Source organism: Prosopis cineraria, unplaced genomic scaffold (genome assembly GCF_029017545.1).
Source record: "Prosopis cineraria cultivar Desert tree isolate PC_DT_omini unplaced genomic scaffold, ASM2901754v1 PC14, whole genome shotgun sequence".
Classification (NCBI taxonomy): Eukaryota; Viridiplantae; Streptophyta; class Magnoliopsida; order Fabales; family Fabaceae; genus Prosopis; species Prosopis cineraria.
In genome coordinates this window covers 13,563,302-13,587,701 of record NW_026555345.1, presented here as the reverse complement: position 1 = coordinate 13,587,701, position 24,400 = coordinate 13,563,302, and the positions used below count along the sequence as shown (strand labels likewise).

General features: G+C 31.9%; 1 protein-coding gene across 1 annotated transcript; it reads left to right on the top strand.

The window, feature by feature from the left end:
- Window positions 1-16,161: 16,161 nt before the first annotated feature.
- On the top strand, window positions 16,162-17,765 carry LOC129292525 (zinc finger CCCH domain-containing protein 20-like). The gene has a single exon (XM_054930084.1). It carries the CDS (start codon window positions 16,211-16,213, stop codon window positions 17,384-17,386), a length of 1,176 nt encoding a protein of 391 aa, XP_054786059.1. The 5' UTR covers window positions 16,162-16,210; the 3' UTR covers window positions 17,387-17,765.
- Window positions 17,766-24,400: the final 6,635 nt, after the last annotated feature.

The window sequence follows — 24,400 nt, the reverse complement described above, 5'->3', positions numbered from 1 at the left end:
TGTGAAATAGCTTATCGGTTCAATCAGGAGTATTGTAAGATCAAGTAAATAGTTTTCACGCATTGTAACTATACTGATTTGTATATTGTGTGTTTTCTATGTATATTTTAAAGCTTATTTATAACTTAATATGTTAATTAATAATGTAGATTATCTTAGTTACTAAGATTTTTATCTCACCCCATTGTATTATTTTATAGGTTCTACTATTGAGTTTAAGTGAAGGAAGGAATCGGGCAAGGATTAGTTGAGTAGCTATACGTACTGTAATGCCTGATTTTATTTTGAGTTGTGCACATAACCCTAAAGATATGATATTATATGTTGCCAACTATGAATGCATATCATTTTAATTGGTTGCCCTTGTATTATATCATGTTATATTGTGTTTTAGCTGTATGTTGTATATGTGGTGATTTTTATGGTAAAGGGCTAAAATACTAGTATAAATGCAAAGAATGTTGTATACATATGGCGATAATGTAAACTTAGTTGGTTATGTAGTAATAAAGAGGCCAAATGATATATGTTTGTGATTTTGGCCATATTAGGTGAAATTGAAATTAAGTAGCCAAATTTTATATTTGATGTGTTATCTTATATTTGAATGGTCAATTAGGTATATATTAGTCCATTGGACTTGGTTCAAGCTTCAAAATGGGTTAATGGTATAAGTTTTGAATTTTTGGTACTTAAATGCTTGTAAATTGTTTTAAAATTTGATTTTTTGCATCTAAATATCTAAACTTCTCATATGATGTCAGATTGTAATGAAACTTGTACCATTAGTTAGTTTATTGAACAAGCTTCACATGGATGCTTGAATCACTCTAATCAGACATCAAATGTGAAAATGGTAAGCATTCAAAATTTACCTTGAAAAGCTATCATGACAGCATTTTTCTGTCATAACAGTGACACATGCACCACAGCATGTTGTGCACAAACAATGGCACAAGACATAGAGACTGAATTGGCCTTTTTGTGCCACATTCTGCAGTGCATGGACCACTAACCATAGCTTATGTACTAGAATACACTAAAATGACATTTGTGGCCATGTTTTCAAGTGTTTTGCTTCTTAAACTTTTCCAATACTTCCTATATCTTTAAAAAAAATTAAATTTGAACTCAAACTAATTATTTGAAGGATTTTTATGGGATCCTAAATGAGTTTCAAACTAATTTTAAATGTTTAATTTTTTTAACCCTTTTGTGGTTATGGTAAGCTTTAGAGTAATCTGTAGCTCCTAATTATCATTATGATATGATAAAGTGGCAATTATTGGTAATGTCAAGGTGGACATTACATGTGAACTAAGCAAATAAATCCAAACTAATGACACCAAATCATGATGGATATACCTACAATATTATAAGCAAGTTAGCTAAATTATTAAATTATGCTAATTTAAGACAAGATACTTACATTAACCATAATTGCATGTGTGATGAGGTGAGATGATCATCATTTACCATCCACATCAAGTCCTCTCTCTCAATCCTAACATCCAACCTTGATGTCTCACATATTAGACACTTATATCATCTTCAAATTCTTTTATATAGAGTATACAATCATTAGGGCATGCATGTATTTTTTTTTTTTACTTCACGCCTAACAGACATAGTATTTTCTTCGCATCATAGTATTGATATGGTAGCACATTTTTATCCAGAAGAAAATCCTTAATTAACTCAAGTAATTTATAAAAATTTCACACACTTTATACTAACAATTAAGACCATCAAAATATTATTGATGGTGGGTGGTGACAGTGGATGAGGTTCAAGCAAAATCAAGGCAAAGAAGAGGTCAAGTTATTGTTAAAGTCATGGCAATGTGACTCTTACAACCTCTTCTATATCAAAATCATTTCTTGTTTATACTTGGTGAATAGGGTTTGATCAAAAGGTATGGGTTTCATTCTAGCATGGAATGCTAACCTCAAATTCTCCCAGTAATTATGTGCTTACCTTAACTTCAAGCACTATCCTACCATGTACACACCACTTTACATTGATCAAAATTAACATGGCTTTTAGTTGTTAGATATGGCAACACACCACAAAGGGGGTAAATTGGGTGTTAATTGAGTTTTCAATACTTTGAAACTTTTTTCTCAATAAGACAAAATATAAGAGTAACTTTAAGCAAATTTAAGTTCTAAAAATTTTTTTATAAGAATGATGATTTTATTTCACAAACACAATGTAAGTAAGAATAGTTAAAATGAATTTACAAGTGGGAGTTTGAGTAGGAGCTTGTAAATATGTCAAATTTAGTTTAGAATACTAAAACAGAGCACAAACAAGATATGCTAAAAATATAAAGAGTTAAGAGAAAGAAAAAAAGCAAACTGTGATTTATCTTAGTTTAGCTCTACCTTTGAACCTATGTCTAATCTCCAAGCAAACCACTTAAGATTTATTCATTATCTTTCACAAGTTTGATCAGGGCACTTTGTAAGCTATTATAACCTTCTTACTAAATGTTAGTAACTCTTTCTTAAGAGAACAGCCATTTTCAATTATAGTGGGAAACCTTCCCCTCTCTTAGTATATTGAATTTGAATAATTTAACTACCCAATAATTACTCTCTTTAAGAGCTAAAATGAGTACAATGAAGAACTTATACTCAGATGAAGTAATATGATAGATATGGCTCAAAACTATTTTTCATATGACAATATGAAGAATGTAAATTTCATAACTCTATGATTTTAAATTGCTCAAGCAACTTTAAATTATCTTTGAAGTGTTATATTTATAGTCCATAGAGTTAAATAGCCATTAGAGACAAGAACTAGTTATTTAGAGCCGTTGGGTTGAGTGTATGGAAATAGAAAATGAGAAAAATCACTTTATCTGTGAAACTTATTAAATGTGTATCAAAGCACTAAAACTTGCTTGTTTTAGGTTCAACCCCATATGGATGAGTAAAGTAGAAAGGCTTAAGGTAAACTTAGTCCAATACATGTATGGAAGCTCACTAAAACTTGTGTGTTCTAAGAAGATAGAAGCACAAGCTTGTATGAAATACTGAAACATATGTGACAGCTATCTAGATCATGCAAGGAATAAATACAAAAGTGAAAGACCTCTTAAATACTTTGAAAAACATGTGGAGCACATCTAGACTCGTGAGAATGGGTTACATAAGTTTTGAACACTTAAAATGAAAAGGACTTAGTTGTTTAAGGCTCCAACTTAGATAAACTTGAGAAACAAATTGAAACTAGCATGAGTTACTCAAGAACTTGCGAAGATGAGTAAGAAATAAATAATCAAGTTGCAACACTTAGGCTAATACTCATGAGGATGAGATCATAAACTTGTGAGAATGAGAAGTCCAAACCCTTGGTTAACTCTGTCACTCTGAAACTTATGTGTTTCACCACTGAAACTCACATCTTCTAGGTGCATAGAACCAAATTCCTCTCTGTTACTCTAAAACTTGCATGCCTCACCTTTAAAGCTCTTGTGTTTGAGTAAAACATAAACACCCTTTTATCTAGAGTTCTAAAATCACATGTTTCACTCTACAGCTTGTGTGTTTGAGCATGCTAAAGGAATTCTAGAACTTTAAAAACTCAAAAGTAAGCCTCTAAAACTTGTGAGTATGTAGTTAACACATAAAAATCAATATTAAACATTTCTACTAGATCACGTGCATTCTAGATAAAACTCATGAGGATGAGATGGAAAAAGTGAAATGCTTCCTAAGATATTTTCTAAGTTAGGAATAAGGTGTGTGAGTCTTTGACTTGTCTCAATATTTTTTAAGGCTATAATTCTCTCAATATAACTCCAAATTTTGCAAATCATATATTATTAAAAATTTATTGAAGTTATAGTTTTCAAAAAATAACCAAAAGTCAAAACTAATTTAGCTTAGAATTTATATCTCAACTTATAGACTTCAATTATTTAACTTAACTCCACTTTAAGAAAAATATAATGCCTTTGAAAAGTCTTGTGGAGTAAGTTTTCAAACAATTCTCTTATGAACAACATTTTCAAACTCTTCTTTGTAGAGAATGCATGCATGATAAATGTCTTGCATAAATGCGCATCCAAATCAAATGAGCTTAATATAAAGATTCTAGCCTAAAAATATTATAACTAAGAAATCCAAGACCATGATATATCTAAACTTGTATGAATATCTTCATTATTTTGAAGATCTTCATGGATAAAGTGGTACACAGGTTCAACTCGCCAACCAGTAAAAAAATAGCAAGTTAGGTTAGAGAAAATGGATTTATAACATCCTAGATTTTAATTTTAGGAATTTATGCTATTTATAAGGGTATTTTAGTTAAATTAAGTGAATTTTTGGGTAGTAATGTTTTAAAGAGACTAATGTAGATAATGGATTCTTGGACAGCCTTAAAAGAAGGCTAGATCAAAGTACATACAGGCCATAGCATGAAGAGAGATTAAAATCAAGTAATAGCTGAAACCATTGCCTTGGTTAAGGTCTTAGGGAGTTAAATTAAGACTCTAACTCTAAGTTTATTGGTTTTATAGTGATTTGAAATTTTTGACTAGGGTTTGGATGAATCTTGGGTAGAAATTAGATGATTAAGAGCAATGTAGGTAATTTAATGATGTTGTTTATGTATTGGGATGTTAAATAGAGTTAACATAATGTGTTGGAAGGATTGTTAGGACTATTGAGGTTTTGAGCATAATAGGTACCCCTATTTGTATTATAAATGGGGTGATTAGTGAGAAGATTTAACAATTAAGGGTTTAATTGTGTAGATTAACCTTTGATCGAGTATTGTAGTGCTAGTGGATGAATGTGGAGCTATTGGTTAACCATAGTAACTCTTTTTGTGACAAAAGGGTTGAAATAACTGGATTGTCTAATCTCCCTTTGTGTGTTTAGATGGTAGTTTGTTTGATTTAGAAGTTATGTTTTAGTTTAATACTAACCTATTAATAATATGAAATTATGATTATGTAGTTATGTGAAGTGGAATGAAAATTTGTGCTAATGCTTTTGTATTTGGAAAGCAAATGCTATTTTTATGTAAAATTACTTGTGAAAATTCTATGGCTTACGTGAAAATGAGAAATTGTGATAAATGATATATTATGGATATGTGTTTGGTGTATTAAGTATGGTTGGCGTGATGATTCTGAGAGGGTAAGACTTCACCCTAGTGTGTTGTTGAGACATTGTTTAAAAATTCATATGGTACACTGGCATTGTGGAGGCCACGGTGCTTAGTATTATATTGTTTGAAAGTCCCAAAACTACAAGTGGTAGATTGGGCATCGACACCCCTAGAAATTATGGACAAGGGGAATTTATGGTCCAGAGTGGGCTAAGGCGCTCTTGGTCGAGGCTGCCTCTTATTAATGGTGAGCTTGGACTAATCCTGTCTCATGAACTCAGTCCTATCGAATTATCAACCCATAAATTCAGTCAGAAGATATAAGGAGGATATAAGGTAATGTATTGATCATGCATATTATTTTATAATCATATGTGTGGATTTATGAGATATGTTGTATGTTTTGCTATGCCACTTCACATACACACAAAATGTTCTCACACATAAGTAATTGATTAGACTATTTGATTGCTGAGCCCTTAACTCACCCTGTAGTTACATTTTACAAGTAAAGGCCCCATTAGAGGCAAGGGAAAGGAAGGTGCAACCGACCATCAAGGGAACTAGCTCTTAGTTGTATAGTCCTTTCATTTTTTTTGGTTTGTAACAAATATTGAATGCATATGCCAACTTAGGACACACACACACACACACACACACACACACACACACACACACACATACATATATATATATATATATATATTTTGTGACATAGTTGCATGATTTTTATTGTAGCTGCAAGTATCTCGAACTTGTATCTATATTAGAATGGCTATGAGAGGTTGAAATATTATTACAGGTATTAGTTTTATATTAATTTATGTGTTTGATTATCCATTACAGTGTTTATGAGAACTTGTTACCCCTTTGTGAAATTATGTTGAAAATGGGGTTTTTGGTGGCCAATTCTTGTCTGGACTATTGTGTTGTGATTTAAATACTTGAATAGTGTTTTTTAAAACATGTAGGGGAATGGCATTTCGGAGTAAAGCATGTGAGCAACAATAGGGTTTTCCTCATTGTACCACATGCCACGGCATACACTTCATGCGCCACAACACATGACATAGAATTTTAACTTAAAAGTGTGTGATCAAACTTGAGGAACAAAGAAGAAAGGAGAGAAAAGGGATGAAGGAGGAGGAGAAGCAATTAAGCTCTACTGGGGCAAGAGATATTGGGCCACTAAGAGATATTTCCAACTTGTTGCTTACCGAGTAAGTTTCATACCACTCTAAGCTCCTATTCTTCTTAATTTCTCTTATTTTAGGATATAGAGAAATTAAATTAGAGAATTTTAAGGGGTTGTTTTCTTACCTTTTAGCAGTAAAAATACCCTTGGGAGTTAAACCAAGGTTTTGTGATTAGTTTGAAAGTTAATGGCTAAGTTTTAGAGCTATAAGCTTAATTTAGTTAATTTAATAGGTTAAAAAGGGTGAAAGTTTAGTAAGAAGTATGTTAAGGCTGATAGAAGTAATAAGAAAATTTAATAGGATGGTTAAGTGAGAGTGTTTTGGTGGTTAATTATGGTAGCCAGTGCTTTTGATCAATTTGTTAATTGACTAAGATTGCTTATTGTGTAAATTACTGTGAATTTCATGTTAATCTAGTAAGAGGAATCTGAAAGAGCATATAGTACTGTAGGTAATCTTTTTAAAGAATAGAAGGGTTAAGGTAACCAAATAATTTATTATGTTTATTAACTAGTTTAACTATCTGTATGTAAATGTGATAATATGATTTATGATTTTATATTAGTAGGATTGGCAACTTGCATGTTTTAACATTGAAAAAGGGGTTTGACGTATATATTAAATTAATTGTGCTAAAAGTAAGCCATTGTGTGTGTGTGTGGATATGTGATTGAAACATATGGTATTATATGTGAAAAGGCATGATCATTTTAAGGGTGGGAGTTCACCCTGAGTGTGTGGAGATGTGTGGAAATAAAATTCATATGTTTAGATTGGCACCATGAGACATTTAGTGTACCAATATATTTAAGAATGTTATCATAGGACATTCAGGTAATCTGAAAACTCCTTAGTGCTCGGGAGGATGTATTTAAAAGTCAACGACACACCTATTATGTGTGTGAAAGAAGGAATTTATAGTCTAAAAGTGGGACATAATACTTTTGGTCGAATGTTTTTACCACTAAAGGTGTACTTAGATCAATATGCATAAGATTGGTCCAATAAAGCCTATGGGTTCATTCGGGGAATATGAAGGTTTAATAGATAGATGATCATGCGAGAATGTATATGTTTGGTTTTGTGAAAATAGATATATATATATATTTGTTACATTGAGAATGATATAACTATTTTAATTTACTTGTTTAGAGTTATTCTTGTTAATAGAGATGAATGAATTATCTTGTTTACTAAAATATTTATCTCACCCATTGTTACCCTTCTATAAGTTCTAACGTTGGAAGTGATAGAGGGAAAGAGCCAGGCCACGAGTAGTAGAGGGACTATTGATAGTCCAAACAAGTTGGTGTAATGAATTTGTTTGTTTACAATTGTTATCATGTATATAAGTTGCCTTAAGATTGTATTACATGAAGCATGAAGCATTTGTGTGATTATATGTGAAACTTAGTCCTAGAGTGTGTAAATATGTGTGTGTGGTGAATTCTATAAATAAGGGCTAAGATATTATTATAAATGCATGTCAATGTGATTGATGTGATAGATGTGTGTAGTTTGGGCCAAGTGTGTATAAATGTGTGCAAATAGGCTAATAGCCCTGGTGTGTGTGTAAAGGGAGAATTAGCAGCAAACTTGTGTGTATATGTGACATTAATAAGGGAAATGTTCAATTAAGTGTTAAATGTCCTATTAAGTGTGATTGAGCTCCTAAAAGTGGCTAATGACATGTAATTTGAAATTGGGATGCTCAGGTGAGTGAAAGTGACTTAGAACAGTTAGTTTGCATTCGGGTGTTTAATTTTCAAATAAAATATCAGATTAAAATGAAAATAGATCATTAGTTAGATTTTGAATAAGTTTTATGTGGGCACTTAAATCACTTCAATCAAACATCATTTGTGAAAACGAAGCACATTGAAAATTCATATTAGATATGTTGATTCACAACAAAATCTAATATGTACGCTATGATGCATGTGTCACATGCTCATGGTCCAATTTAGCCTAAAATCACTATTTTGCTTCTGTTTTCTCTTTGCATATCATATTTGCAATCTGTATGCTTCTATTGAGCTTTGATGTATATTTTTAAATGATTTTAAATAGTTTTCAAGAGTTTTTCCTTAGGATCCTAACTCTTTTGAAATTATGTTTTTTTTTTGTGTATATGTGTATTTATTGGAGTTAAGTGTACAGCATTGTAATGTAAGAAGGGGCATTATAGGAAGAGCTGATAATTCGGGCAGGTTGGGCTTATTCGAGTCAAGCTTAAAGTATCTCACTTTCTTAAAAAAACCCATATAGCCAAGCCTATCTCTAACCATTTTTGGTTGAGTTTGGGCTGGCCTGTCGGGATTGGCCAAAATTGCCAACTTTATATACATATAGAGCTAAAAATTTTAGCTATTTGATTTATTCGGGCTAGGCTCAATTCGAGCCTAGCTTATTCGAATTAAACTTAAAGTGTCTTACTCTCTTTAAAAAGCCCCCCATATAGCCAAGCCCAGCCCTAATTTTTTTTTGGACGAGTTTGGGCTTAGCTTGAGTTATTGGCTCTAATTACAGGGTTAACCCACCAACTCGCTATGAGTTGTGTAGGTTGGTATAATTACAACCTGTGCAAAATGTGAGTTATGCCAACACACTGTCGGCCAACCTACAAGTTTTTCCTTAGGATCCCAACCCTTTTGTAATTATGTTTTTTTGTGTATATGTGTATTTATTGGAGTTAAGTGTACAATATTGTAATGTAAGAAGGGGCATTATAGGTAGAGCTGGTAATTCAGGCAGGTTGGGCTTATTTGGGTCAAGCTTGAAGTATCCCACTTTCTTAAAAAAACCTATATAGCCAAGCCTGTCTCTAACCTTTTTTGGCTGAGTTTAGACTGGCCAGTCGGGATTGGCCAAAATTGCCAACTTTATATACATATAGAGCTAAAAATTTTAGCTATTTGATTTATTCAGGCTAGGCTCAATTCAAGCCTAGCTCATTCAAATTAAACTTAAAGTGTCTTACTCTCTTTAAAAAGTCCCCCATATAGCCAAGCCAAGCCCTAATTTTTTTTGGACGAGTTTGGGCTTAGCTTGAGTTATTGGCTCTAATTACAGGGTTAACCTGCCAACTCACTATGAGTTGTGTAGGTTGGTATAATTACAACTTGTGCAAAATGTGAGTTATGCCAACACACTGTCGTCCAACCTACAAGTTGTGGGTTAGCCCATATTATTAACTTTTTTCATGAAACATCCTTCTCTTTATATTATTACATCTTGAGTGTAGCATACAAATGATAACTTCAATTTCATCTTCATGCCCGCTCTCATATTCACTTTGACAATTTTCAATGATGTGATATGAATAAAATGGTTAATCAAAATATCAATATGCTTGATAGTGTATATTAAAGTTATAATGTCAATCATATAAGAAACCTCTTATACTTTATAAATATCTAAGTTATGAAAATAATACTTTAAATGCTCTTGGATATAAAATAACTTTAATATAAGAAAAAGTCTGATGATGACTTTTATACACAAAAATCATTTTCCAAATATAATATAATATGAAATAATATAAGTAAAAATCTTTTAAGTTAAAACACTTGTTTCATAGTTATAGCTAAATATTATATTTATAAAAACAATTAAGCATAAGTAGTTAACTTTTCTAGTATTTGTCATCATTAAAATTTAAACTAAATATAATAATATAAGTCGTTATGTCCAACAATGGTTATATATAATAACAAAATCAAATCTATCTCTTCTATCAAGAATAAATAAATAAATAAATAAATCTTTGGGTCATAATTATAAAATCACATACAAGTTTTGGGCATATAATCCTTATAGTTTATTATGACTATAGAATAATCATTTTATATAATAATCGAAGTCTAAGGAGACGTGGCTTCAAGTCACCCAATCACAAAATCACAATAATATGGCTACTGGCCATCGTTGCAAAAATATTGAAGAGAATTAAATAAAAGATAAATTAAAAAACAGGATCTATAAGATACATATCCAACTTGCAGCTTGTTGGTTAGAGCTCTTGGTTTTCACTTAAGTCATGGGTTCCAATATGCAGCTATGAATTAGAACAAGGATTACACATAAAATAGGAAACTACTATAATCCTATTAAATTTAATTTGGAAATCTATAGTTATACATACATGGGCGCGCGAGTATATATTCAAACGAATCATATTGGGAATATGATAATATTATATATATACACACTCACAATGAATTATATCATAAGAAGATGAGAAAATACAAAAAAAAATGTAATATATATTTGAGTGTAGATATCTTCATAATCTATTTTATACTATATGGTTAGTTTTAAGATCTACTTAATGTTCTGTGGATAGCTCTGGGATTGCCTTTACCTTTTATGTGAATAACATTAGGATCCACTTTAATTTATATTTTATATAGATAATTTCATAATACACTCTATATTATATATGAATAATCTCATGATTCACTCTTTTATAAATTAAATTATGTCTCATACTTCTAGATGCGGCACCAAATATGTAATTATCTGATAGGGGTAGGAAAAAATAATTGAAGAAATTAATTTGATAAGTAAATAACATATACAATAAATAACAATGTATACATAATAATAGAGATTTGTTCAATATTCAATTGATTATGTTTTCATCCCTATTAGTTATGTTCATTGGCATGAATATTAATCTCTAATTTAGTGATGCCAAAATCAATTGTATTGATAACGTGTTATAAAAAGATATTAAGATAATAGAAAAATTTAAAAGAAGAGAATGAGATAATTGAAAGCTTTCTTATTTTGATATGTTAAATAGAGCTAATGTGTTTTCTTTATAGGTACACGTACAACCAACTAAATCAAATAAAAATATGTAATATAATTAATAACTGAAAAATATTTGAAAAACTGAAAGAAATTGGAAAATATAAAATATATGAACATACAAATGATCCTCCAATATTCATAACAATATATATATTGACGGTGGGAAGCAGAAACGATAAGGGAGGTGGGGTTGGAGGAAGACTAGAGTAGTGATATGAAAGTTAAGTAATGGATGGGAGAGAGGCATCAATTCGGAGAGATATTGACATGAAATTGAAATCATCAACACTATCTCATGTTATGAATATATTCATTCATTCACTCACTGTATCACTCTTTGTTTTTTCTCCCCATTCTGTACCCCACCACGCATTTTTTCTTCAACCAATGCCACTCAGAAATTATAATACTTACAAACCAAAAAAAGTCAATCCATCTCCCATTCTCTGCTCATATATATATATATATATATATATATCAATGCCAAATCAAATTGAAATTATAATTAATATTAATTTTGTATATCCTCCTGATTTTTTTAGCTACTTTAAGACTCATCACAAGCCTCTCCTAGTCACAGCCGGTCTCGTCATTCAATCGTTTTGTGAAATCCAATCCCAAATTTATGAAAAAAAAAAATCAATATAGTATTTGAATTTTAAAGCCAAAAAAGGATTGGTTTAATTAATAAAAATTTTATCCATAGTCCATGAGATCTTGGATTTACTTATATTTTCCATTTTCACTACCAATGTGAGATTTTATTGGTAAGTAATTTATAAATATTTATATAAATATTTTTTGAATTTAAAGACATGCCCTGATCAACTGATCCTAATGAGCCTGGCGATCCAACATAAATTTTCAATAATTGATATATATATATATATATATATATAGATATATCATATTTGAATTTGACCTAATAATATGGGATATTGAATAATTGTATTAAGTAACTCTATGACAAGAAAATATTTTTAAATTAGAAAATAAAAATCGAGAGAACTCTTTAAAATTCTATGGAATTAGAAAAACATTTCCTCTTATTAAAAAAAAGAAAAAGAAAAACATTTCCATACATGTTTTTTCATGTTCTCTCGGGTATTCTTAGGAGGAAACATCTCTCTCAATAGGATACGGTCAGGACATCCTTAATTTCAGAATTTACCAAGAGAAATTTCTCTTGAATGTATTGTGAGAAATTGTTTTCCAAAAATTTCCATAAAAACGCTTTCCCTTTAATTTAGAGTATCCAAGGGAAAATTTTTCTCTCAAATGATTCTGAAAGAAAATTGAATTTCCTGTCAAGTTTTATTTTATTTTATTTGATCCCTTCTTTAATCACAAGAAATACTCATTTTCTCACCAATTCCCCCTAATTTTTCATGGATATTTTTTTTCAGCGAAAAACCATGCACAATCTTGTTATAGTGAGGTGAAAGTGATCAAGTATAGGTAGAATAGTATGGGATCAAATTTTGCTGTCAATATTATAAGGATCTTGTTAGTGTATGACTTATAAGTTGTAAGTACTTTTTGAGTTGAAAGCATGTCCTAATTCTAATAATAGTAGTAGAGTCAGGATGTTTGGCTAGAGGGGGTAAGATATTATTTAAATATTAAATAGTTATTTTTATTTATATATAATTAAATTTATATATTTCTAAACAAATTATATATCTTGTAACATTTGAATTTTATAATTTTTTTAAAAAATTTTATGTTAATTCTTTGTTATTAGAAACTTGATTTATACGATATACATGAAAATAAAGATTGTACGTTGATTGATACTGTCTCTCAATCAAATCTTAGAACTAGAAAATCCCCTCCCCCTCTCACTCTCAAGAAGAAAAAGAGGTACAAAGTTAAAAAAAGACAGAGGACAAGATCTCAAACTAATCCTTATGTGCTTATATTTTCAAAGTTTCATGAGACGCATGCATAGCTCCGCCAGTTTCTGAGAGTACTCAGGACCCTACTCACATCAAAAAAGAAATGGATGAGAATTGATGAGTTTATATTGGCGTGCAATAAATCTGGGGTTTATGTATGGCACTATCAGACGGATCATCGTCTGTTGAAAGACTACTAGAGAGACGAGAGCGAATGGATTAACCAGAAACCGTGCGTTGCAGTGTTTCGATTTCCACGCACGTGATTGCTCCACTTGCATTAAAGTTTCAATTTGTTTCGCTTTTATGCTAATCGATAAAATTAAATCCAATCCCCTCGCCCATCGGTTTTGTTCCCCACTTTCTTCCTTCACTATGTGCTTCCCCATTTAATTTCGTATCCTCTCACTAAATCTATGGGTTGTATTCTGATGCTAATTGTACGGCATATTAATTCCCCGACTAAAACTAAACTTTATTCATTAAGTATTATTATGATTATTTATTGTTATATTATTATGTTAGCTTATCTAAATCTTATTTTTTATACAATTGTAATTGTAATTATAATTAAAAAAATAAAAATAAAATCCTTCCGAATTGTATAAATGGCTATCTGATCTTTTAAAATACTATAATTTCAATAAAATTTTTAAAGACTTTTATGTCAATAAATTTTAAAGTGAAAAGACTTTTTTACCTTTACTAAAAATAATAAATTTTAATTACAACTTTTATTTAAAGAGTCATAACTTTTATTTTGTAAATTATAAGAGTTGAATAAAAAATTACAACTTGTCAAGTGTAATTTCTGTTATTAAAAAATAAATCTCAATCACAATTTTTATTTAAGAAATTATAACTTTTGTTTCATAAATTGCAAAAGTTAAACAAAAAAATTACTATTTATCAAATGTAATTTCTATTATTAAGAAATAAGTTCTCAAAATAACAAACTCCATTCACAACTTTTCTTCAAAGAATCACAAAAATTGAACAATAAATTACAACTTTTTAATAACGGTAAAATGATCTTTTCAATTTAAAAAATTTTAATGAAAAAGTCTTTAAGAATTTCAGTTGAATTATAACATTTTGAAGGATTGAATTGTCATTTTTATAATACGAAAGGATTTTATTATTATTTTTCTTATAATTGTTATTTATTATCCAATACTACTTTTCTAACCAGTTTATAAGGTAATGGGAAAAGGATTTGCTGATCTTATCTATAAAGCATATTATTGACTTCTTATCATAATTTTTTACTTTTGCTCCTGTTAAATATTGGTGAAAGAAATATGATATTAAAATATATATATTTAATGAGAATAAAATTAAAAAAATTGTTAAATCTTTAGAGAGAATTAATGAATTTTAAAATTTTTCTTGATGGTAGTAAAACATAGTGAAAGTAATTTAGGAATAATATTAGAAGAAATAATTAATATCTTATTAGAATCCTATATTTGCTTAGCTCAATTGAAGGTTTCTTTTTTAACTTTGCTTTTTTTTTTCATACATTAATAATATTTGAACCTTTGATTGAAGAGGAATTAAATATCTTTTACTTAACCAAACCACTTTTATTAAAATGGCTAAAGTATAAATTTGCTCCCAAATTTTTTTCAAAAATGTAATTTTAATATTTTAAAGTATTTAAAGGTATAATGTTTCTTTGACTTTTTAGAAAAAGGTATAATTTTGCCCTATATTATTAACAGACTCTAACATTTGACCATAAATTGACCTACTATTCTTATGTAGCATGCTTACATGACTTCAATATTTTTTGTTAAAGTTTTATTTGTTTCGCTAGAAATTCTTCAATTTTAACCCCATCACTCTTTGTCTAGTAAAAAAAAAAAAAAAGACAAATCACTTTATGATCCAACCACTGGATCAAGATAAAATTGTATTGTTTTTAAAAATATAAAGGTGACATTACACCTTTAAATATTTTAAGATATCAATAATTGTGCCTTCAAAAAAATTTTAAGAGATGGATTTATATTTTAATCTTTAGTAAAATTATTTAAGTTATTAGTCTTCATTGCAAACCTATTGACATTAGAAGAAAACTTAAGTTATAATAGTAATTAGAAATATCTTACATATTATTATCAACAAAATTTCACATGTTCTTATATTTATCAAAATTGTAATAGGCTGATTTTTTTATAAGCAGTAAACGTCAACAGTCAAACTTTATGTAAACATTGGAAGCCAATTCCACTCGATCATAACCCACATTTCTTAGGATATGTTTGGTTGAAACCCAAACCTCAGTTTAATTAGTGGCTTAAACTGGTTTGGGTCTCAAAACTTGGATTATATCATTTGGTTCTTGTTTAGGAAAAATTGATTAGGAATGGCTTTTAGCTCAAAATAGAGTTCAGGTAAAACACTAAATTTATTGGTTTGTGATTTTTGGCCTTTGTATTTATTTATAGAAACATAAATCACGTTAAATTTTTTTAAGATAAATCATGTTAAACCCACTTTAATTTAGGAACTTTAGATTATGAAAACTTCAAAATTTTCAAAGTTTAATCTAAATACACTTTAAAGGAGAATGAAACAAATGTTCTTCTATTTTTTTGGTTTAACCTCAGCTTTTCTGAGACTTCTTTTAAAAGGTTTGTGTATTTTTTATTTATGAGATGTTTTATAAAATTAGAAATTAATTAATATTTTTTCAAAAAGTGAAGGGAGAGGAAGTGATAATATCCGGTGAACTAATTTTCGTTGATGGCTAATGGATTGATAAGCATTCAGGACTAACTTTTATTTGTCGTGGCATCTCACGCGCTCCAATGCCACGTTCCTCTTCCCAAACACTAGGGCGTCGAGGCGGTCACAGCGTTGTCATGTCGTATCCAGTGGGACGAGGCCACGTGGACCCATGGTCCCTCAGGAAGATGATCATTATCTGTTCTGCCACGTGGCTAACTAAGAAGCCACCTGTCATTTACGGTTACCGTGACTAAGGAAATTCCCTTACTTTAACCGCAGTGATAAATGCGGTTCATTTGTTTTTAATTCAACCCGGGTTACAGGCTAACCTAACCACGGTTATAATCTCCTCTTCCCTGCAGTTTATAAGCGACCCTCACAACACCGGAGTTTCTGTAAGCATCAAAAAATTCACCAAAGTAATCAAAGGATATGATGCTCGGTGAGTCCCATCACACAAATCCAACGGTCCAAGTTCCTCCATGGCCCCTCAACCTCGATGATTTGACCTCTGATATCTGTTCTCCTTACCCGGTCAGTGGTATCTCCGGAGACTCCGACGGTAATGCCAGCACCGGCGATTACTCCCCGTTTTACTTGCAAGAGGCTCTCTCGGCGCTACAGCGTTATCTACCCTCCAACGACGCCGACGTCGATTCAGACACGGAGGTTCTGGGTCGGGACTCCGATGCTCCGGTCGATGCCTACTCCTGCGATCATTTCCGTATGTACGAGTTCAAGGTGAGGAGGTGCGCGCGCGGCAGGTCACATGACTGGACGGAATGCCCTTATGCTCATCCCGGCGAGAAGGCTCGCCGGAGGGACCCGAGGAAGTATCATTATTCCGGCACTGCATGCCCCGAATTTCGCAAAGGGAGCTGTAAGAAAGGGGATGCGTGTGAGTTCGCTCATGGAGTATTTGAGTGTTGGCTTCATCCGTCTCGTTATCGTACGCAGCCGTGTAAGGACGGTACGAGCTGCCGGAGAAGGGTGTGCTTTTTTGCTCACACGCCTGAGCAGCTAAGGATTCTGCCTCAGCAGAGTCCAAGGAGTGCTAACTCGGCAGATTCATACGACGGCTCTCCGTTGAGGCAGGCGGTTGAGTCTTCTTGTGCTAAAACGCTGCCGTTCATGTTGTCTCCCTTGTCGGTTTCGCCGCCGGCTAGTTCTCCAACGGAATCTCCTCCTCTGTCTCCGATGGCGCAGTCTTTAAGCCGGTCCCCTTGTTCGAGCTCCATCAATGAGATGGTGGCTACTCTCCGTAATTTGCAGCTTGGCAAGGGTAAGTCCTTCTCGTTGTCCTCTTCTTGGAATGTTCCTATGGGGTCTCCCTGCTTCGGGTCTCCTAGGGGATCCGTGCTCCGACCCGGGTTCTACAGCCTGCCCACCACCCCAACTCAGGCACCAACTCTCGCCGGCGGCAGCTATTTTGATATTTGGGATCTGAGTTGCGAGGAGGAGCCGGTAATGGAGCGGGTAGAGTCCGGGAGGAACATAAGGGCAAAGATGTTCGAGAAATTGAGCAAAGAGAATTCCCTGGAGAGGTCGGACCCGGGTTCTTCGGGTGGAGCTCCGGATGTAGGGTGGGTTTCAGAGCTGGTGAAGTAAAATCGCACCACGTGGCGGCTCAACGTGTTTCTGATATCTTCCGTACATGTCATGTAATTCTGGTGCCACGATTCTGATTTTCTCCCTCTGTGTGTGTGGATGGAATGTGAGGAAGAAGCAGAGAGAGGAACAGTAAAAAAGATTTATTTTGGAAGCTGTGGATGTGAATATTTTATTGTGAAGGATATGGGTTAAGATCCAAATTTCTTTTTGTTTTTTTTTTAATTTGTGGGGAAAATTTTATCTGAAAATTAAGACGATCATGGCAAGCATTGTTCCGGGAGGCTACTGAAGTATCAAAGCTTTTGTATAGAGGTAGTTGATTATTGGTTATTCCCATATGTTTTATTTATCTAATAATATATATTTATTATTACTATTTTTCATTCAGTAGTATCCAAGCTTTTGTAATATCGAATTTATGAAAATATAAAACACCGCTTTGTCTTGAAAAATATGTGATCAAATTTTTTATAATATTTATATTTTTTAAGTAATAAGGATATAATTTAAAATGTTCCAATGTTTACCTTTATTTGTAAAAGATGTTGCCAATAACTCTCAGAAAAGTACGGGGAGAGTATTATTTTGGAGGTCAGTGACGATCCGTTTAGAATTTGAGAATGAAGGGGAAAATGGAGAAAGAAGGAATAGTGTTGGAAAAGACAAAAACGTCGACGTGTTCAGCGTTTTGTTTGTAAGATTTTTGGGGATTGGATTTGGATTCCCGTGGTAGACAGCAGTGGAGAGTAGTGACTAGAGATCAGGGTGCGTGGCAACAGTACTTGTTTTGTTGTCTTGTGGAATTTTATTTCCTTACATGCATCACTAAAATATTTTAATAGCCAAAAATATATACAATTTGGAAGAAAAGCCAATTTTTTTTTTTAAATATCTTTCCCGTCTTTGAACTTTGAAGAGAGGACGGGATTCATATTCTTATGAAACAGTTCTGTTCATATTTGGATATTCAACTTGGATATTAAATTTGATTAATGTTAAAGGTTAAAAAATGGTTTTATAATAATATATCAAAATATTTTTATAATATGATAAAATTCATTATAAATTTAAAACTACTATTTTTTTATGTTGCATTTTAATGGTTGGATTTAAATTAAAAATTTAAATTTAAAATTTTATATTTAAAATTTCACATTTAAAATTTATAGATCAAATTTTTTTTTTTTGATATTAAGTAAAATTTAAAATTTTATATTTGAATTTAAAAGAAACTTCACTAATCAAATTCAATAGTTTGAATGGTCAACTTTAATTGGGATCACACAGTCAAAGTCAACTGAAATTATAGCACCCATGATGATTGAGACGGGACGGTCAAGTTCCATCAGGGCAGGACCGACAGGGACCAAATAGCCGCCTTCTACCAACACCCAATCAACAAGGATCAGACGGCCTCCTTCCATCAAGATTGAACTAATGACGATCACGAGAATTGGGCTGATGCATGAATTGAAGAGAGAACCTAAAATTTGAAGAGAAAACAAAAAAAGAATAAAATAAAAGGACACATTTAAGGATGTGAGCTGAATATAATATACGTGTGAGGAGATAGGGTAGAGGGGAGAGGGGAGAGGGAGAAGAAGTGGGACCTAACAATATTTTATAAAAAAATATTAAAAAATTTAAATATGAGGTCCACCAACATAAATTATTAGTTGAGATAATATTAAGAGTGTTAATGATTCAGATTTAAAAATTAAGGAATAAAAATAGATCCTTATTTCAGTTCAAGGCATCCATTAAATTTTCGGGTAAAGTTTAAGGACAAAAATAATCTTTAGCGCATAAAAATAAAACTCCTAATTATCTCTACCCTTCACATTACATGGGAAACCATTATACAAAACCAAGCTCCAAATCCATTCAAACATCCAGATAGATGACCTCACCCTACAATTCCAAAATATTGCTATCTAGCCTTCTTGTAAGCCAATCATTAATTTTTCAATATTTTCTTTATTTTTCAAATTTTAACAAAATCTCGAGTTTAAAATAGGAAATTAATTTAATTCCAATTTCAATGAAACTTTAAACATAACTTCTTTTACCATTCCAACTTTATAATTGAATTAATATTGAAGCCAAAATACATCTAGATCAACTCAACAAAAATTTTCCAAAATTTAGATTTACATATCCAAAAGTTTAAAACTCCACATCTCATTCATTCCAACCACATATTCAAGTTTAAACAAGTATCTTTAAGCTAAAATCAAGCTCTTAGACTGGTATAAATTCACAAATTGGTCTGAAAATTATAAATCCCTTTAATGTGCTCAAAATAGTAAAGTGTAAAAAAAATTAAGAAAAAGAGAATTTATTAAATTTCCCTACAATTAAGCTTTTGCAATTCCAGGTGAAACAAAATCAAAACCCAATTCTAAAGAAGACTAAAAGAAAAATAAAAACAAGAAATCAAGAAAAGAAGAGTTAATCTTACTTAGTTGGATAATCATGCCATTTCAACCTTCCATGCTCAACTTAAAGCAATCAAATACAACGCACATGTTCAAGGATGCAAAACTTGACAAGCTTGGAATATGTAGATAACTACATAAGGGGAATAGTGTTTCACTCAATTCACATATGGGTAATTTCGCTCAACCACTTGCAAAGTAGCACTATCATAAGCTTGTCAAAGTTCTGAATCTCTACTACTAAGGTGCCATGTGCTATGGTGCATTATGTAAGAACCATGACACAACTTCTAATACCGATGTCTGGTTAAGGTGATTCAAGAGTTCATGAAAAGCTAATTCAATGAACTAACTAATAATATAGGTCTCACCCAAACATAATATCATATGATAGAGTTGGACACTCATATTCCATATAATTATATTTTCTCAAATTATTGCATCCAAGGTGTCCAAAACTCCCATTTAATACCATTTGCCATCATCGGGCCTAAAACAACACTTAATGGACCCAATACCAAAGTCAAACAATGGATTCAGACTAATATCAAAATATCTACATACAACCCATTAAAAGAAACATTTTTATATTACAATAGGGTGAAGAGCTTAACCATGCCCAAACTTTAACATAAACTCCAAAATTACAATTTAAGCAACACTATACACTTGTTTAAGTATTTAAGGCATATCCAAAATCAACTTTTGGGATATATCCCCAATAGGCTAGAAATACCCAAAAATCATTTAAATAATATATAATGTAAGTGTAAAGAAAAATATTTTCCTAGTTAGCAATATAAAATCTCTCAACAAAAGTTTAATAATAGCAGAGGCATTGTAACTAGTACCAAGTCCTTGAGGCCTTATATGCTTCCCCTTAGATCCTTGTGGTTCATTTTACTATAAAAATCCTAGATTTTATGTCATTGAAGAAAAAAGAAATTTCATGGAAGTTTGAGTTATAACTATTCATCCAAGTAATTGATAGTTTGGGACAAATTATATTTCAAAAATCTTCCACATTGGGAAATGAGTCTTCAAAACCATAGTAAGAGGATGACATGCACAAAGTATGCATGAAAAAAGAGAAATATTGCAATTAAGGCCAATATGATCCATTAGGCTTAGAATAGTACAGACTGGGTAGATACCAAATATGATCATATGAAGTCATGATCAGATGGTAGCGAAGCCCAAAAAATATGAAGAGATCATCAAAAATAAAGTGCTAAGTAGAGTTTAAAGGGTTTCAAGTTATAGAACTTAGTATTAGTAAAGTTTAATATTGAGTGACACGTAATGTGTAACCTCCTCCTATATTGGCTCGATACAGGAAAAGATCACTAACTCACTAGGTCAATTACACTAACTAGTAATCAAAGAATTTATTTAAAAAACTTTAGCCAAAGACTTATTTTGCAAATTCATCAAAACCATAATGCATCAGAGCAATATATAGCGAAAATAACTCATATACATTAATCTCAATCATTGCATGCATTAAAACCTCAAAATCAAGTTGGAAATTAGGCCATGTGCTGTGGCATGCAATACATGTGCCGTGGCATGTGGCACAGAGCCACACGCCTAACTTTCTGTGTCATGCGCCGTAGTACTAGTTTGAAATTTCTATTGTCATTTTGACAGCAAAATGACAAACTTTCAGCATGCCTATTTTCACATATGACGATCATCGGAGTGATTCAACCTCTCACACGAAGCTTATCTCATAAGCTAGCTAATGAGATAGATTTGGATATGATGTAACAGTTTGATTGAAATTTAAGCACCTGGATGTAAAAAGTCACTTTTTCTAAAAGATTTACATACTCAAGCACTTAAATCAATTCCTTTTTCTCATTAGACCACACAAGGTCTTGAACTAAGTCTAAAAGGATCTAATACACTTGATTAGCCACAGTATATCACATACATACTTAAATACCAAAATTTGACCCCTCAACGATCAATTTCTACATTTTATAAATTTTCACAATTTGTCATCACTTGGCACAACATGCCCCACTTGGCCGTTTTCTCAAGACATTCACATATAACCACACTCATAACATATTCATAATACAATCTTAGCCTAAATTACTCACTTAATCATAATTTCCATATTTGGGCTTAAGATTCACCAACATTTACAACTTCAACACATACATACCTAAATCTTAGCCCTTAATACATTTCACCACATATATATACAATTGGGCTAAGATTTCACAAACCACTACTTAAAACATGTATGCAACCCTATGACAACTTATCTACACATATATATACTCAAGATTTCAGTTCATTACACAATCCTCTGAGTTCAGACAAATTTAACAACTCTAAGCCGGTTTAGACTCTTTTCCCTTGCCCTGATAGCTACTCTGTCCTATCAAAAGTAACCATGAGGGTAAGACAAAAATCTCAATAACATAATAACTTACTCCTATTGACTATCACATGTAACTATATGAAAGTAAAGCATAATATACCATTTAATATAACATATATCACAAGTTTCATTTCAAATATCACTTATATTAATCATTTCATCACTTTTACATTTGATTCACCACTTTTCTTCACTTTTCTACTAATACAACATATAGCATGATCATTATCGACCAAACCTCCAAATCACCCTGACATGAAACCATAGGCTCGTCTTAGACCAATGTGCACTCTTATTGGCCTTGAGCTCACCTTTAGTGGTAGAATCACCCAGCTAAAGGTGTTCTATTTTACTTCTAGACTATAGTTTTTTCCAATACACATAATGGTGTGTTGTTGACTCCAACATCGTATCACACAGACACTAAGGAGTTTCAAATCTCTAACACCACACCTAAATAGGTACTAAGAAGATCTTCTCCAATACCACACCTCGAAAGGCACTAAGGAGGTATAATCCTCCAACATCGTACCCCATCGGGCATTAAGGAGAATATGCCATATGGTTTTATCACCATATCTCTACTCAGGTGAATTCCCACCTCTATGATCATGCTTTTTGAACTATTCATTAGTTCCTAATCACTACATTACTCACACACACACACTCACACACACATACACACTTTCACAAATTTCATTACTTATTTAATCAAAATATCTTTTTATGTAATAAACACTTAATGCTACAAAACATGCTTAGTTCAAAACTAATTCATGCATTACATAACAAACTCACACACAGTTATAACAAATAGTCAAACAAAGAAAGTTATTCGGTTGCCTCAACCCTTCTATTATTAGAAAGGTTATCCATAAATTTCAATTACCACTACAACTTGTCACAAGCTTCCTTTCTCAACTCATATGCTCAATATGCCAATTTGAACACATTTGGCAAAATTTAGTCATTTGGTCTAATATGACTAAAAACACATATTTGCTTCTTATGGCTATATTCAGCCATCTATTCTTTTTCATTTATTAGTTTTAGGTTCATTACTACTCGATTACTACTTTACACCACCTCAACCAGTCTCACTTTACTTAAACATGATTTCCACCCTAAAATCTCTTTGAATTAGGGCCAAAATAATCCTATGGGTTCAAAGTTCTATCGTTCAGGTTTAAACTAATCACAAAACTCTAATTTAACTCCTGAGAACCTTTTTATTATAATTGAGTAAGAATCAAACCCTTAAATCTCACTGATTCAATTTTCCTGTAACTCATATTTAAAGAAATTTAGGTAGAATGGAAGGTAAGAGTTATATATAGCTTACCTGCTAAGTTATCAATCAGAAGCACCTTTCAGTGACTTGAAATGGCTTGCCCTAGCTGACCTACCCTTGTTCTCTTCTCCTTTCATGTGTTTTCAAATTTTTCTTTCTAAAATTCACTCAAATTTCATGACTTAAGGGGTCATTTTTTGGTCTATGCATCATAACCCATGCAGTACAAGTCGCAGCATGTGGCACAATGAGAAGAATTCTTACCACACGCACTTGCTTCAACTTGAAATTAAATCCTTCCACCTGTTTCTGTTCATTTAACACCTCAATGAATCAAATCATCAAATAAACATCCAAACCTCTAAATCGCATTGATTACTACTTTACCCTAAATTAACATCTAATCACAGGATTAAGAAATTCATGATGTTACATAATGTCATCCCCAACATTACCAAACACACAGAACACAAAACACAAAATAAGTATGATAACTAGGATTAATTAAATCCCTCGAGTATCATAACAAGGGTTTAAAAGAATTTTAAGAATTTAGGATCCCAAGAAAACCCTTTTTGAAAGCTGTTTGAGCTCAAACTATAGTTTAAAATAAATTACATAAGATAATGAAAGCATAGGACCTTAACATAGCCCTAAGAAAAACAATCAGGATAAATTGGAAAGTTTTAATTTTAGCATAGTATGCCGTAGCGTAGGCCTCGTTCGCAGAAGCAGATTGCATAGCAGGATAACATCCCTTTTTATGCGTTGCACTGTGGCGTGCCTGTCAATGCACTGGGGCATGCATCTGCTGTCATGACAGCATATAGCTATCATAATAGCACTCTAAACTAACTTTTGGAGCATGCCATTTCACCATCCGACGT

What these genes read in the sequence shown, in the direction of transcription:
- LOC129292525 (XM_054930084.1), top strand. Translation starts at nt 16,211, where the DNA reads ATGATGCTCGGTGAGTCCCATCACACAAATCCAACGGTCCAAGTTCCT.